The sequence below is a fragment of the Cherax quadricarinatus genome, chromosome 33, assembly GCF_038502225.1.
Source record: "Cherax quadricarinatus isolate ZL_2023a chromosome 33, ASM3850222v1, whole genome shotgun sequence".
NCBI lineage: Eukaryota > Metazoa > Arthropoda > Malacostraca > Decapoda > Parastacidae > Cherax > Cherax quadricarinatus.
The window spans coordinates 28,284,007-28,301,713 of NC_091324.1; the positions used below are offsets into that span (position 1 = coordinate 28,284,007).

The 17,707-nt window shown below is 39.6% G+C and overlaps 1 protein-coding gene across 3 annotated transcripts in view; it reads right to left on the bottom strand.

Annotated features, from left to right (window-relative positions):
- The window catches only part of LOC128693930 (uncharacterized), a 383,054-nt gene that overhangs the window by 212,181 nt on the left and 153,166 nt on the right, over window positions 1-17,707 (bottom strand). For 2 of the 3 annotated variants that reach the window (XM_070090979.1, XM_070090978.1), the window contains exon 2: window positions 17,175-17,235. In XM_070090979.1, coding sequence (XP_069947080.1) covers window positions 17,175-17,201 — 27 coding nt within the window. In that variant the 5' untranslated portion in view covers window positions 17,202-17,235. Of the gene's footprint in view, window positions 1-17,174; window positions 17,238-17,707 lie in introns of all 3 variants that reach the window. The other variant, XM_070090977.1, reaches the window with a different exon arrangement.

A 17,707-nucleotide genomic window follows, 5' to 3' on the forward strand; every position in this document is an offset into this window, starting at 1 on the left:
GAGCGATGAGGATATCATCAAGCATTGCACTATGGGTTCAGTAGAGCCATACTGTCTGCCAACTGATTAGGAATATGGAACACAATGACACGAAAACAGTTAGATCAGTCTCAAATAACCAAGACTTACGAGAGGAAACTATATGCAGTATGACATTTCGGTCCGTCCTGGACCAATAAAAAAAATCATTCAGTTATGTGAAGATTGGCGGAAATTTGACTACGCACCCTCCTAAATTCCGTCAAGAAATTGAGTGAATTTAGGCGGGTAGATGGGCGCCGCCCCGGCCCTAAATGTGTCCGGGTCAGTGAATATTTTGCTGCTTGAGGCTGCCACAGGTGAGCAGGCAGCAGTACTGTGCGCGCCTGAGTTCAAACTGGTTTATCAACATCTTTGAGAGACTGTTTACTGTCCCCACCTACCACCTGCAACCCGAGTGTCGCAGTGGGCTGGTGATGAGAGTGGTGACACTTCATGACACACTGAAAAACTGTGCTTGCAACTGTCATATGAACTCTTTCTGACCTGAAAGTGAAAATATATGGATCCGAACTGGAAAAGCCTTCATATGCTCCTGCAACACTGGTATTCCACCAGAAGTGCACAGGTGTCTAATGATTTATTTTCAAATATACGAACATCAATACATTTGAAGGACTGACAGCATCAACAATGCTTGTGTCATACTGAGACAAGATGAACACTTCATGACATGGAGCACACCAAACTCACCACAGAAAACAACAAACAGAACCACAAGACATCCAGGAGTATCAGTTATTAGTATCCACGATACAATGAAGCAAACTCAAGGTAATTTCAGCCTAACACAAACTCTTAACACATATCATTTTACAGAGACAGCTACCTGTCCATAACCCGACTACATCTCAACACCCTCATAGGCTCGACCTTCTTTACCACCCAGGGACTTGACCCACATTCATAGTCCACCAGTTTCTTTTTTTTTTTTTTAACACTTTAGTGAATTCTTGATCAAGCGACATCACCTACCACTACCAACGTGACCTTCACTCTTACATGGAAGTGACCCCACACCTACCACCACCTCCTCTTCCAGGAGTATGTATCCTTTCCCTTCCAGGAGTATGTATCCTTTCCCTTCCAGGAGTATGTATCCTTTCCCTTCCAAGAGTATGTATCCTTTCCCTTCCAGGAGTATGTATCTTTCACTTACATGAATCTGACTCACACCTACTATAACCTCCCCTTCCAGAGTATGTATACATGGTGAATGGTATCCTCAGTATGTCTTAACAAAGTTCTACTTGCAAAGAAAACTTTATTCTGCATACCAGCGTCCTTGTCCGCTTACCAGTGTCCTTGTCCGCTTACCAGTGTCCTTGTCCGCTTACCAGTGTCCTTGTTCACATACCCTGTCGGTGTTTCACCCTTCAAATCAGATGCAATCCTCTATTTGTGCGCCTATGTGATTGTGCTCCTGTAAGCCAGTGTGATTGTGCCCCTGTAAGACAGAGTGATTGTGCTCCTGTAAGCCAGTGTGCTTGTGCTCCTGTAAGCCAGTGTAATTGTGCTCCTGTAAGCCAGTGTGATTGTGCTCCTGTAAGCCAGTGTGACTGTGCATCTGTAAGCCAGTGTGATTGTGCTCCTGTAAGCCAGTGTGACTGTGCATCTGTAAGCCAGTGTGACTGTGCATCTGTAAGCCAGTGTGATTGTGCGCCTGTGCGCGCGTTGACACAATTAAATTACAAACACAATCAGCGTTCGTGCACAAGAAGATGTTTGATTCTGACGTCACTTGTACATTAGGCAAGGTCTTGTTCTTGGTACTGACGAGCGTGACGTCACTTCTCGACTACGTGTTATGTAAACAGAGAAGGTAAGACGTAACGCGTGTGTTTAAGCAAGGTGTGTATCCCTCAGTGTACAACACCAAGGTGTGTATCCCTCAGTGTACAACACCAAGGTGTGTCTCCCTCAGTGTACAACACCAAGGTGTGTATCCCTCAGTGTACAACACCAAGGTGTGTATCCCTCAGTGTACAACACCAAGGTGTGTATCCCTCAGTGTACAACACCAAGGTGTGTATCCCTCAGTGTACAACACCAAGGTATCTCTTAAACACCAGGGCGTATATTTCTCAGTGTTTAATGGTGTGTTTCTCTCAGTATTTAAACACAAAGTAGTTCATATACACTGAGGCATCTCTCAGTATATGTTCACACAGAGGTCTCTCTCTCTCTCTCTCTTCGTGTACTCTAATAATAAGGGACCTTAATGTTAGTGGATGTGGCCTTAATGAATATATGACCTTCGTCAGGACGATGGACCTTAAATATACCAGGATAATTAATTCTAAATCAGTTTACACTCAGGTACTAAGAGTACATAATTTATTATGAAATATTACACATGTTAGGTACAGGATAAAGCTGTAACTATCTGCAAGTCAAAGATTTCACTTGAACACATGACGAAATATTTCAGATGTTTATTTCTTGTGTAAAACATATAACAAATGCAAACAACAGAGAATGAATGCTCTTTGATGGCATGATGTGGTGTCACGGTAAACACTGGTAATGGCTGCCAGTCTTGTGGTAGAATAAGCGGTCATTGGTCGTGTCTAAGAGTAAAGTATTCGCTAACATCCCTCTGTTGTTGAAGACTCTCCTGAAATATTATTAGTTTATTAAATTCTTGGGAGCGCCAAACACGCAGGGGTCATACAGTGCCTGGGGGACTGGGAAATAATAAGGTTCGATCCAAGGAAGGGAAGGGCAGGTCCAATTCCTTGGATCTAAAGCCTCTCACCGACGTCAAGGAACCTCCCATGAGGAATGCTGACATCATACATCTTATCAGGACGAGTTGAGGTATGTAATGTGTCTCTTATGTAGCCCTCCAACTCTTCCAGAAGTCAGAGTTATGATGGAGGTCAGGCCATCCAGGAGAGTGGTGCATACTCAAGATAAGAGCGGCCTTGTGCCTCAAAAAATAGCTTTGTAGAAATTTATATCCAACGAGTAGGATATGCGCAGTAATGTAAGTTTTTTTTTTCTTTTTTGGTATCTTGGTGGCGCACCTTGCACCCGGCTCTTCACAGTCAACTTTCACATCAAGGATATCCACTGGATCCTTGAGAACTAGGTCTCCTCACTTCATTCTCACCGCAACTCCAATTGTTACGCCAGACTCTCTAAGAGCATCAGTATCTACTTCCTCAGATACACACGTAACCAATCATCGTAGCCCTAGGCAGATGCAAATGTATATAGGTGACTGATGCACCTCAGGGAAACAGGTGTCGTCCCGTCATATTGATCAAGACTTAAAGTGCAATCATCTGCGTAAGACAGGATTAAAATGAAGTTTAGTAGGTCGCTGACAATGACGTTCCACGACAAACTCGCCAGCGAGGGTAAACAGACGTAGTATAGCGCAAGATTTAATTTAGACAACTTTATAGTCATGATTTGATAAAGCTCTATGTACACAGAATTAAAATTTATCCTTCAACAGCTTGCATTGAACGTGTGTCTTTCCTTCATTAGTGATGACAGAGATGATGTTGGGGATGACAGGTAGTGGCACCATTACAGAGCTATCTTGGCTTGACCTTCTGCGGGCCCCTCAACACATGTGTACACTGATTTAATTAAAGAGAATTTGAATGTGTTCTTGTCGCTTCCTATAATTCTGGCAATTCTTGGAACAAGCCAGCAAGCCACGGAAGCTAGCTACCCCACCTCTCTCTCTCCATCTGTCTATTTTGTACTTGTATTTTAAACAAATGGGGAGCCAGTAGGTCAGCATTTTCTTGGATGATGGCTGTCTCATCCTTGTGTTTGAAAGATATAATTGTGTTCCATCTCTCTCGCTGTCATGGTGTACCCATGGTAGCCTTGCTAGCCATGTGAAGCCTGGAAGCGTCGTCACTCCTACATCCACAAGGTCACAACATACTAACATCATACCCACCACACCACACCACACCACACACAATACTCCATGACAATACATAATATAGTATAACACTACAATGCGATATATACAATATACCACTACATCACAGTATACATCACTTGACATGATAATATAAGATGAAATGCACTAGATCACAAGAGCATATGACACAATGCAACTACATGGATAGTCTACCATCCCTCTAGGCCTCCCTTACTAGTTTTTAGTCTAGTAAAACATGCCAGATTACATGCAAGTTTTCCAGGGATGCCATGTTCATGATTCATGCTGGGTTCCATTACATTATTGCTTAGCTGGTTATATTTAAAGCTTATTAACTATACGATGGTCATTAAGACTATATATAACCTGTGCAGAATCTGTCAAGAACACTTTAACCCACGTAATGGGAATTAAAAGCTCGGCATATATACACTAGGAAACGCACGCCTCGGTGTATATACCCTACGTGGCTCATATTTTGGTTTAAATCATCATTACGTACGTTTCTCTCTGTCTTTCACACACACACACACACACATATATATATATATATATATATATATATATATATATATATATATATATATATATATATATACACACAGTTCCTTGATAATGTGAGAAACCACGAAAGCACTTGGAAGTTCACTATTTTTTCATAATGGTTGTTTTGCATATTGTGATATCACCTACATCAGTGTTTTGTGATCACACTACACCCGGACCATCCGTTGATTTCATAGTATTGACCTCTGACCATTGCAGGCTTGACGTTTTAATAAATGGGGTTTAAAGCCAATCGACTACACGAACGTCACTAAGAATTCATAACACCTGTACATCACCAGTCAAGAATACTTTAATCCCTTCATTAGAGATTGCAATAAATTCTCGGTGTATGTACACTGAAGGATGCATACCTCTCGGTGTATGTATGTTCTTGTTATATTTGGTATGTCAGCGGGTGCTTAACCAATGAATGAGTGATTAACTAACAGACACGTGTCAGGAGACACTCCCTTATTTCCTTACGAAGAAAACACCATCACCACCAACTTTGTTTTTCTTAAGTTTAGCGCGCACTCTCCTGCTGCGACATTTATGACAGCTTATGTTGACCTTGTGTCTGTGTGTGTCGAGGTCAGCTACCAACACTTCACGCAACTCTTTCACTTCTTTATACAGCATATCAACACTACCAAAATAAATGTCAAAGTTTTCGAGAGAAAATGGACCACTACCTTCTACAAACGTTAGATCAGTAAAAATGGCACGTGCTAGCCACAAGTGGTTGGGAAAAACAAACACTAGGACACTGAACTGGCGTGACCAAGGTGTCATGACACAGCTCTCCCAGTACACACCCTCGCGATTTACAATTGTGTTTTTCAGCACTATCAGATCAGCTAAGTTGTAACGTTCTCTGTAGGCCCTCTGGTTGTTAGCACCAACAGTCTGGTTGACCAGCCATAGAACCCTCCAAACAGGCCACAAGTATGTTTGTTTTATAATTACATTTACAGGGAAGCGCTAAACCCGCAGGAATCATAGAGTACTGAGGTTGAGGCAAAGTACACGGTTCAGTGAGGGTACATCATAGTTCCTCCATTATATAAATCCCACAAATGACCACCTCTCCGTATATATACACTGAGACACACCTCTCACTGTGTATGCGTATATATATATATATATATATATATATATATATATATATATATATACTGAGTTATACACCTCTCGTATAAAAATACACTGGTACACATCTCGGTGTAATTACATTGATACATATCTCTAAGTCTACTCCTTTATGATAAAGTTGATATGTTAGCAAAAATTCCCAAGGTTTGAGCTTGCTACCATCTGCAGCTCATAAGACTGCCATCCCCACGAGCCCCTTTGGGGCGGGGCAGATGGCAGACCAGAGGCCTAGCTTCTCCCTACGAGCCCCGTGAGGGCGGGGACTGTGGCTAGGCCTGGGGACACTTGGTCCCAAAGATGAGGGGGTACTTGTACCTCCTTCCATGGCAAACTTAGGTCTCGAGATACTCCCCAGATAGGGAGCCAAGGCCGGGTCACCACTACTTGGAAAAGACCCGGGCCGGGAGAATACCGGCAAATAAGAAAAAAAAATAATGTTAGCCAAGAAGAGTACCCAGAAGGAGAATGTAGAATATAACTTTGGTATAACTGTGTTTAGCATTATGGATAATATTAGGAGAGAAGTAAATAATGAAAATTATTGTTATAGGAATGCAGTTAGAAGCCTGAGTAGATATATAACCCACTATGATAACATGAACGTAGATAAGTATGTTTATGGAGCAACGTGCAATGTGAACAAACTGACTAAGGTTGTAGTGGCCAGGCTTAGTCTTGTTTGCAAGTACTTCTGGCAGTTTGGGAGACACACAGATGATGATCGAACTAAATGTAAATTATGTGATCAGGCATATGGTCACTGAACACTATGTGCTTAATTGTCCACTTATTGAGGAATACAGAGACAGACAGTATAATAACCTATGTGACATGTCAAGATATCTTATTAATGAAAATAAGATACCAGATATACTAAGCAAATTTCCTAAATTTGCTTGTAACAGATAAGTGAACTATAGATATGTAGATATAAATCCATATGTATTCCTGTTAACCCTTTGGGGCCTAGTTCCTAGGCCTTTTGTGTATCCATATACTCTTGCGCTACCGTCCACAGGATAGATATGGGGTGCACAATAAACTAGCCACTTCGGTGGCAAAATCTCTAAAAAAAAATCTAGTCAATATAAACATAGATGTACATCTCTTATTGTATAAACACTGTTCCTGATATGAATATAAGTTTTTACTTAGGCTTCATACATAACTATAAACTTTTACAGTGATTTCATATAGTAAATTAAACAGAAATTAAACTAACTCAATAAATTTGGTTGGTTGATAGAGTTTAAATGTATCGACCGCACGAGGACGTAACGTTAAAAGGCTTCAAGGTAAACTTTCCACCGATAGTTAAGAAAACTTCAGTCCCCAGAACATGTATTAAAGCAAAACCCCCCAAAATATGCACTGAATGAAACACACCCTTCCCCTCGAGGAATATATCCTGTAACTAATAAAGTTAGGCAAACAGATAATCTGTATATAATAACAAAAAAGGCACAATACCGTGACTGGAACGATACACAAATATCTGTATACCAGTATATTTACCAGTATACTTACTTATCTGCCTAATTTCTTTGGTATATTTATACCTTTGATATACTTTTGATGTGTTTCGAGTCTTACTACTCTCGGAGCCCGGCCATGGGCCAGGCTCATTTGGTGCTTGCCTGGTCAACAGGGTGTTGCTGCGGGAGGCCCGCTGCCCCACAGATCTCTTTTTATAATTAGTATTAGCCGTTTATACAATCATTACAGTTAATTTTTATTAACAACATTTAAATAACGAACATATACTTTAGGTCTTTATTACATATAAACTATATATATGATGAATAACTAACCCCGAGTAGACGAAAATTAGGAGTAGGTTTTCTATATACAATTGTTGCTTCTCCCCACTCAGTTGTAAAACTAGGTACTAGTGTTAGATGACTGCTCTTGGTAGCATCCGGGAAAATTTACTATGCAAATTGTTTTAGAAACTCTGCTCCTGCTTGAAGTCATATCCTTGGCAAAATGTTAATGTATAAGGAAACTCCAGACTACTTGAAGTATTCAACTGATGCTGGACAAATAAGTACCCGTGCAGTGGAGTGCATCTAATTATGTTTAAAAAATGTATGTTATATATGCATGTCTAAACGAGACAACATATGTAATACAAAGGCCCCATACAGAGTATTAACCTAATTGTACCATAATTAAATAATCAATCAAGCGTCATCTCACGAGAGTAAACAGATATATATTAGTGTCCCCGACAATATTTTTTTGTCCCCATTTTCTGTAATGTACATATACAGAAAACATAATAATACTGAGGTAAACTAAAACCTAATAGTTAATTAACCGGAAGTAAAGTATACTGATTGGACGACGACTTTATTTCATTAATCCCTTTAAATAACCCAGAATAATAAAAACGCTATGAGGTGTGACCTTTTCGTACGGATTCTTAGGTGTCTTCTTCATGTCACGCACAGAGGAAATAAGTCACAGTACCAGTATGGTACTGTATGGTATGCGTACTAAAGTACGCATGAAAAACAGAAAAGGCACCTTATGTAAAATGTGTAAGGGGTGGGTGCATGATGGATGTATGTATAATTACAGCAACGGTGCCAGAATTCATTTTGTGTGTAACAAATGCACTTTGGCACAGTTACCCTTTAGCAATGATGACATTGATTTACCTAATTTTAATACAAATGACCCATTGCCATATATTGATGATTATGATTGTTTTATGAAAACAGGCCTTCACTTTATTCATGTCAACGCAAGATCACTTCTTCCTAAACTGGCAGAGATTAGGATTCTAGCTAACAAAATTAGGGCGGCAGTTATAACCATCTCTGAATCTTGGTTGGATGATACGGTGACTGACGACGAGGTCGTCAAAACGCTTAGATAGGAGCAGAAAGGGTGGTGGAGTATGTGCCTACATTAGAAATGACTTAGCTTACAACCCAAGACCTGATTTAAATAACGTTAAACTGGAGATTCTATGGTTTGAAGTGTTACTTCCCAAGACCAAACCCATCTTAGTAGGAACTAGTTACCGCCCTCCCACCCAGGACCAGTTCTTAGAAGACTTTTCCAGAGTATTGTCCGGACTTGAAAACAATTGCGAGACAATAATACTGGGCGACTTCAATATATGTTTTCAGCAGCAAAATAACGGGCTATGCAAAAGCTATAAGCAAATTCTAGGTTTAAATAGTTACACTCAACTAATTAATACACCAACCTGGATCACACAGTTCTCAGCCACCCTAACTGACCACATACTTTGTAACCGCTCTGAGAACATTAGTCAGTCAGGCGTCATTACCACAGGTCTTAGTGATCATTTCATCATTTACTGCACCAGGAAAATCACTAGGGGTAGGATAGGCCTACACAGGACAATAAAAATGAGGTCAACTAGAAACTACAGTAACGAAACACTGGTAAATAGGCTACACAATTGTGACTGGACAGAGATAACAAGTTGCACGGACGTAAACGATGCCTGGGAAAAATTCAAAACAATGTTCACTACCATCCTTGATAATACTGCACCAGTTAAAGAGGTTAGGATTAAACGAAGAACTGAACCCTGGATGAATACTGAGATATTAGATAATATGAAATTCAGAGACCAGCTGCTAAAAAGATTTAAAGCAAACAGACAGGATATTGCAGCACTAAATGAATTCCAAAGGGTGAGGAACAGAGTACAGAGACTTATAAAAGGAGCAAAGGCAAAGCACTATTGCACAAAAATTGAAGAGTATAAGCATAACCCCAGAAAGCTCTGGCAACAACTAAAACAGTTGGGGTATAGCCATAAGCCAGTAGATAGGTCTAACATAGTACTCACTATCGATAATGAGGTATGCCACGAAACATCTAAGGTGGCAAATTGCTTTAATTCCTACTATACATCTGTTGCATCAACACTAGTAAGTAAACTACCAGCTGTATCAAATACCTTTAACACAGACTGATAAGTTTCAAACATACTATACCAATAAAGGGGTAACCCCAAACAGTTGTCAACTATTAAGTGTATCTCACGACTTTATTCAAAAAGAACTAAGCAGGTTAAACCCAACTAAGAGCACAGGCCTTGATAACATCCCGTCTAAGTTCCTAAAAGATGGTGCTTCTGAACTGTCAATCCCTATTGCTCACATAATAAATCTATCAATCACCACTAATACCGTACCGGAGGGGTTCAAGGAGGCCAGAGTTACTCCTATCTTCAAGAAAAATAGTAGGTCTGATGTCAGCAACTATAGGCCTGTTAGTATACTCAGTATAATATCCAAAATTCTAGAGAGGGCGGTGTACTCTCAAGTAGTTAAGTACCTTAATGACAACAACATTCTCCATAGCTATCAATCGGGCTTTAGAAGATCTTACTCAACCGACACCTCCCTAATTAATCTGATGGATTACCTGAGAACTGAAATGTCAAAGGGGAACCTCATAGGTATGGTAACCTTAGACCTGCAAAAGGCCTTCGATACTGTCAACCACAATATATTATGTACGAAACTTCAAGCTATCGGTATAGGTTCTGTAGACTGGTTTAAGTCCTACCTTAGCAACAGGAGACAAATTGTCAAAATCAACAAAACGGAATCAGAATCCCTGCCGATAACATGTGGAGTTCTCCAAGGTAGTATTCCGGGTCCCTTATTATTCTTATGTTATGTCAATGACATGCCTACCAGTGTCAAGTGCAAACTCTTACTGTATGCAGATGACAGTGCCCTGTTAGTGTCAGGTAAAGACCCACAAGATATAGCTAATGTTTTAACACTGGAACTGGAGTCCTGCAGCAAATGGTTAGTAGACAACAAACTATCATTACACCTCGGGAAAACTGAAGCCATTCTCTTTGGCACGAAACATAAACTGAGAAGGGTAAATAATTTTAATGCCCAGTGTAATGGGGAGCCCATCACTTTGGTTTCATCGGTAAAATATCTGGGAATCCCCTTTGACCCATGCATGTCAGGAGAATTAATAGGGAACAGTGTAGTAAAGAAAGCGAATGCCAGACTGAAGTTCCTGTATAGACAAGCACAGTGTCTACCTACTGAGGCTCGCAGGACCCTATGTCTAGCCCTTATACAATGCCATATGGATTACGCTTGCTCTTCTTGGTACTCTGCCTTGACAAAAATACTGAAAGGTAGACTGCAAATCACCCAGAACAAAATCGTAAGATTCATCCTGGGGCTGGGACCAAGAGAACATGTAGGCCAGGATGAATTACAGCAGTTGGATATGCTGAGTGTTGAAGACAGAGTAAAACAACTGAAGCTAAATCATGTTTATAAAATTGCTCACAGTGTCCAGAATATCTTGCTGTCAATTTTGTCAAGGTTGGGAACCAAAGCAATCATAGTACAACTTTGTAGTACCCACAGTCATTGGCCAGGCTTCAAACACCTTTTACTGTACAGCAATAAAGGAATGGAACAGACTACCCGCACATGTCAAAGCCAGTCATAACATGAACCAGTTCAAGAAGAGTGCCAAAAGGTGTCTGATGAATGTAGCTACAGAAATGGAGGGGAATGATTTTCTATTTTTTAGCTAACATACGTGTAAATTTTACCTTATTCCTAGTAATGACCCTCGTATTGTAGATAGTTTTAATGACCCTCGTGTAGTAGATAGTCTTTTTAGTATGATAATAAGATGTTATCTTCATTATAGAATAATAAGAAAATATTATAACCTTCATATTATAATAATAAGGTAAAAGGACCACAATGGAAATAAGTCACTCTGTCTGACTTTTTTGGGTTATCCCAGGTTCTCTACACATATGCTGCTATGTATGATAATTCTATGTAACTGTATTTGTGTATACCTGAATAAACTTACTTACTTACTTACTTAACACAATTTTGTAGTATCTACAGTAAGTGATCAGCCTTCAAACACCTTTTATTACACAACGATAAAGGAGTAGAACGGATTGCCTGCACATGACATAGCCAGTACTAGCATGAACCAGTCAAGAAAGGAGTTAAAAGATTCCTAATGAATGAAGCTACATAAAGGAAGTGATTTCTTGTACAGTTAACATTCGTGTGCCTATTATTGTAAGCCTATTTTCTCTATTTAACGTTCTTGTAATTACCTCATTTCACTTTATTCCTATTACGCCTCTTTTTGCTGTAAATATTTTCACAACTGAGTAGCTTAGTTATTTTATTTTTTTAAGGCTATATTCTGACTGATTTCTGCTATATCTTATACTAAACTTTAAATAATATATTACAAGGACTCCAGTGGGTCCTTACACATATGTTAATTTACACATATGTCAATTTACACATATATTATGCATGATAAATGTAGCTGTGTGTACATGTACCTAAATAAACTTACTTGGTTAATTTGTACATAAATTACTCTATAAGACAATTGTAAAAATATAAATTTGGGTACTATACATGAATAAAATCTTATTAACATTGACTAACAGAATATAAAAGTGTTATTCATCCTGGGATCGAAACAATTATTCATATTTCAATTGTTAAACCCGAGGAATGACTTCGATGCGAGAATGAGTGGGAAGGTTGGGCATGTTCCTTTACACCTTAATAAGTAACTTTATTCAGGTATAGGCACACATAAATAGTTACATAAATTAACATATACATAGCAGCATATGTGTAGATTACTTAGTATAATCCCCCAAAAAGTCAAAGTATAAGTGATTTATTTCCACTGGGGTCCTTGTAATATATTAGTATTTCAACCTCTAATATGATCTATGTGAAGATGAGTTACAATACAAGGAGATATACTAGGAATGAGGTAAACTGAGTTATTTACACTAAAGAGAGGATCTAATCACAGTAATAGGTACATTATGGTGGCCCCGTGTCCTGGTTGCTAAAGCTCTCGCTTCACACGGTGAATGTACAGGTTCGATTTCCGGCGAGGGTAGAAGCATTGGGCGTGTTTCGTTACACCGGCTGTCTATGTTCCTCATCAGTAAAATGGGTACCTGGGAATTAGTCGAATTGGTGTGGGTCGCATCCTGGGACAAAATTGACCTAATTTACCCGAAATGCTCTGCATAACAAGGGGCTTTCTGTATAGTAGTAAGATAAGATAACATAAGATTTCGTTCGGATTTTTAACCCCGAAGGGTTAGCCACCCAGGATAACCCAAGAAAGTCAGTGCGTCATCGAGGACTGTCTAACTTATTTCCATTGGGGTCCTCAATCTTGTCCCCCAGGATGCGACCCACACCATTCGACTAACACCCAGGTACCTATTTGCTGCTAGGTGAACAGGACAACAGGTGTAAGGAAACGTATCGAAATGTTTCCAAGCGCCGGGATTCGAACCCAGGCCCTCCGTGTGTGAAGCCAGGCCACCGGGCCACCAATGTCACCTGATGTCAGTTAAGCCGGTATACCTTGTACATGTACTTGTAGAAATAAAATTATTATTATTATTATTATTATTATTATTATTATTATTACTATTATTTTTTTTATTCGCCGGTATTCTCCCGGCCCGGGTCTTTTCCAAGTAGTGGTGACCCGGCCTTGGCTCCCTATCTGGGGAGTGTCTCGAGACTTAAGTCTCCCATGGGAGGAGGCACAGTACCTCCTCATCTTTGGGACCAAGTGTCCCCAGGCCTAGCCACATTCCCCGCCCTCACGGGGCTCGTAGGGAGAAGCTAGGCCTCTGGTCTGCCATCTACCCCGCCTCAAAGTGGCTCGTGGGGATGGCAGTCTTATGAGCTGCAGATGATAGCAAGCTCAGGCTGTATTATTATTATTATTAATGTTAGCTATACAAGAAATCACTCTCCTACCTCTCACCTGCTGAAGTTTATGCTTTTATTCGGATTATTAAGCTGGAAAGTTAGTAACCCGAGATAAGCCAATGAAACAACTACGTTTCGCTTATTGCTGCTGGGTCTTTTGACCCTCTTCCCGGGAATATGACCCACAACACTTGGCTACCATTTGAGCCATGAACCACCTGAGCTTAGTATTGTGGGTCACAAGAAAACAAAAACTCTATCTGCCAGACAGAAACAGTATTTCTACCACTATTTTTTTTTTCAAAACTTCATACACTATATGCAAGAGTCACTTATAGCATATTTCTTTTGTACAACTATGTATCATGTCCAAATAATAATAAATAAATAAATAAATAAATGGATTAAAAAGACGGTAAAAAGTATATATAAAAGGGTTAGCGATACATGGAATGAGAAAACGATATATAATTTCATTTAAGAGAAAACGGAAGTGTGGTACACTATTATAAATTATGCGTGTAACTTACTGTAACTGACTGACTGAGTTTTTCAAATCGTGATTATGTAAGCCTAGCATATAAACAATTTAAACTGATGTATATTACACAAGTAACATAGACGTACTAGTGAAAAATTATTTAATCACCACGACATAGTAAAGAAAACGAGTCAATAACATTTTAATTAACAAAATTGTACTTTCATTTTCAATTAGAGAATGTTTGAGAGGCAAGACTTGCTGATTTGTTCTGAACAGTGATTTTCTAATATACCAGAATTAGAAACTACGTTAATGATAGTTCCCTTCCTAAGGAATCCATTGGAAATTTGTCAGTGCTAAACTGTACTGGATTATATTAGGTTAAATTCTAAACAATTGTAAAATTAAAATTATGTACTAGGCCGAAACGGTACAATGAAACTTAATAATTTAACTTCACCTAAGAGCATTTTAAAAAAAGCCAAGATGAATATCCCAACGAACAACATATATATCAGTGAACTGAGACCACAAAAACCTCCAACAGCAGTGGGAAGCAGTAACTTCATAATGGCAAGTTTTCCATACATCCCGGATGCCCCTGATCACACACAAATAAAATAGATGCCGACAGTTGTGGTTCACATCCAGGCAAGAATTGTCATGTGTTATAAATTCTTGCTGGAAATTATATCCTGGACATAATACCAGTGTTTAAGACACTCCAGATGTGTACTCACCTATCTGTGCTCACTTATTTGTGGTTGCAGTGGTCGAGACACAGCTCCTGGGCCCGCCTCTTCACTGATCGCTACTAGGTTCTCTCTCCCTGCTCCATGAGCTTTATCATACCTCGTCTTAAAGGTAAGTATAGTTCCTGCCTCCACTACATCGCTTGCCAGACTATTCTACTTCCTGACAACTCTATGACTAAAGAAATACTTCCTAAAATTTCTCTGACTTATCTGAGCCTTCAACTTCCAATTATGACCCCTTGTTTCTGTGTCCCATCTCTGGAACATCCTGTCTCTGTCCACCTTGTCAATTCCTCGCAGTATTTTGTATGTCGTTATCACGTCTCCCCAACCCTCCTGTCCTCCAGTGTCGTCAGGTCGACTTCCCTTACAAGTGTTGGGAAGGTGTGTGGTGTATGTAATGTTGTTACTTATGAAAGACGATATATATTTTACTTTTTTTCATTACATTAATATATGTTATTGGAACAAGATTAAACACTGTACATAATTTGTCATATTACTTAGGTAGCAGTTGTGATGTTGGGTAAAAAAATGTGCCTCAAATTGCTGTTATACTGACATAATTAATATATGAATGAAAAGATTAATAGTAAATAGTTCTTACTAGAAGATATTTCTGAGGTGTGAACTTAATTTATAATCATAACAACCTATACCAGACTCTAGTGCAATTGCAAGTACCATTTCAATTTGTATTTTTATATTATAAGTTTATATTATAATTCCTACCATCTGTCCATTTAACTTTGCGTTTTTTGATCATCACTTTATTTGTATTAGTCCCTTAGCTCATTATTTTACATTTGTTAAATAATCTAGGTGCTATTTTTTAAGCTTAAGACTATTTACTTTGTTTTATACTTAATTCAAACTATAGATTCACTACAAATCTTATGATTACAAGCATTGATCCTGATACCAACCTCTTATCTAATGACTTAAATGAATCAAACAGTTACTGTAATTACTACACTGCAGAGCAATCAAAGGCACTTCTCAGTGCCAACAACAACATAACTATCTTTAACTACAATATCAGATCTTTAAGCAAGCATTACGATGACCTCATAGCATTACTAAATTCCTTACATGTGTCCATCATTACACTAACTGAAACCTGGCTAAAGCCTGATAGTACAGATGCCTATTCCATTCCTGGATACACAGCCATACACAACTGTAGGCCGGACCAACAAGGGGGTGGCACAGCCATATACTACTCAGACCAACTACAATGTATCACTAATACTTGCACAAGGGATGAACATGGGGAATATATAATAGCTAAATTCAAATCCAAGTAATTCTGGGAACAAAAAAGATATCACGAAATAGCGAAATAAAATTAGCAAAATCAGATGAACCCCAACTCCCACCAGCAGAAACAGCAAACAGACTCAATGATTTCTTCTCCACTATAGGACAAAACCTTGCCAATAAAATCCCAAGCTCAGATACCCCACCAAATGACTACCTCACCGGCAACTACCCGAACACTCTGTTCCTAGCTCCGACTAACCCATATGAAGTCTCCCTTATTATCAACGCACTAAAAAACAAGGCAGGAGATTTAAATACCTTACCACCCTTTATATACAAAAAAGTGTCACAAGTGCTATCACCAATCATTGCAACACTCTTTAACAAATCCATTGAATCCTCCACCTTCCCTACAGTACTCAAAATAGCAAGGGTCACCCCGATCCACAAAGGAGGAGACCAAACAGAGTTGAATAACTATAGGCCAATATCCAACTTACACCCTCTCTCAAAAATCTTTGAAAAATTAATTCATAAACGAATCTACTCCTACCTTATCTCCCAAAACATACTCAACCCCTGCCAATTTGGATTCAGGCCTAATAAAAATACTAATGATGCTATTATACACATGCTAGAACATATATACACTGCAATAGAGAAAAAAGAAGTCCCACTGGGGATCTTCATTGACTTACGTAAAGCTTTTGATACAGTTGACCATGACTTGCTCCACGTAAAATTGACACACTATGGTATAAGAGGGCACTCCCTCAACTACCTCAAGTCATACCTCAGCAACAGAAGCCAATATGTGTACACAAATGGGGCAAACTCTTCTGCGCAACCAATTACAGTTGGTGTCCCACAGGGAAGTGTCCTTGGCCCTCTTCTCTTTCTCCTATACATAAATGACCTTCCAAATGCTTCGCAATTACTCAAACCCACACTATTTGCAGATGACACTACATACGTCTTCTCTCACCCGAGCCCAGTCACGCTAGCCAATACTGTAAATACCGAATTACAGAAAATATCTACCTGGATGAGGACATAACATCTGTGTAACCTCATCGCCATTGTAAAAGTTGAAACTTATCTTAGTAAAACCTTCCCACAGTCGCCACAGCTAGTTACTATGACATAAGGAAAATCTGTTCTGTCATAATAAAGGTATCACTAGAGTCAACTGCTCTTCCCTGTGAGACGGTGCCATCGTGTGACAGTGCGTGAGGGTAGACACTTACCGTCGGGGCAGAGATATGGCAGCTCATGGCGGCTACTTGGCTCCCTCAAGACATCAGGAACCTGAAAAAAATAAAACGAGTTACACGCGGTGATGTTTGAATAATATTAGAATGATCGTGAAAACAATTTGTGTGTGATTGCATTAGGGCAATCAAGAGGAGGTATCCTCGATCTTCCACCCACTCTACCTCGCAACACACATCATTAGGGCGATCAAGAGAGGTATACCTACTCTCCTACCCCGATATACTTCACAACACACCATTAGGGTCACCAAGAGAGGTATCCCCACACTCCTACCCCGGTATACCTCGCAACACCCACCATTAGGGCCATCAAGAGAAGTATTCCCGGTATACCTCGCAACACACGCACCGTCCCCTCGCTTAACAACGCCACAAGCTCTACTCACTGTATAATTTTCCAGGAAACAACATAATAACAGCGAGAGGCAATTTTAGCTACAATATCCCACCATGAAGCTCCGTGACACACAACCCGGGTCCACCAATCTGACGACCCTCTGCGACCC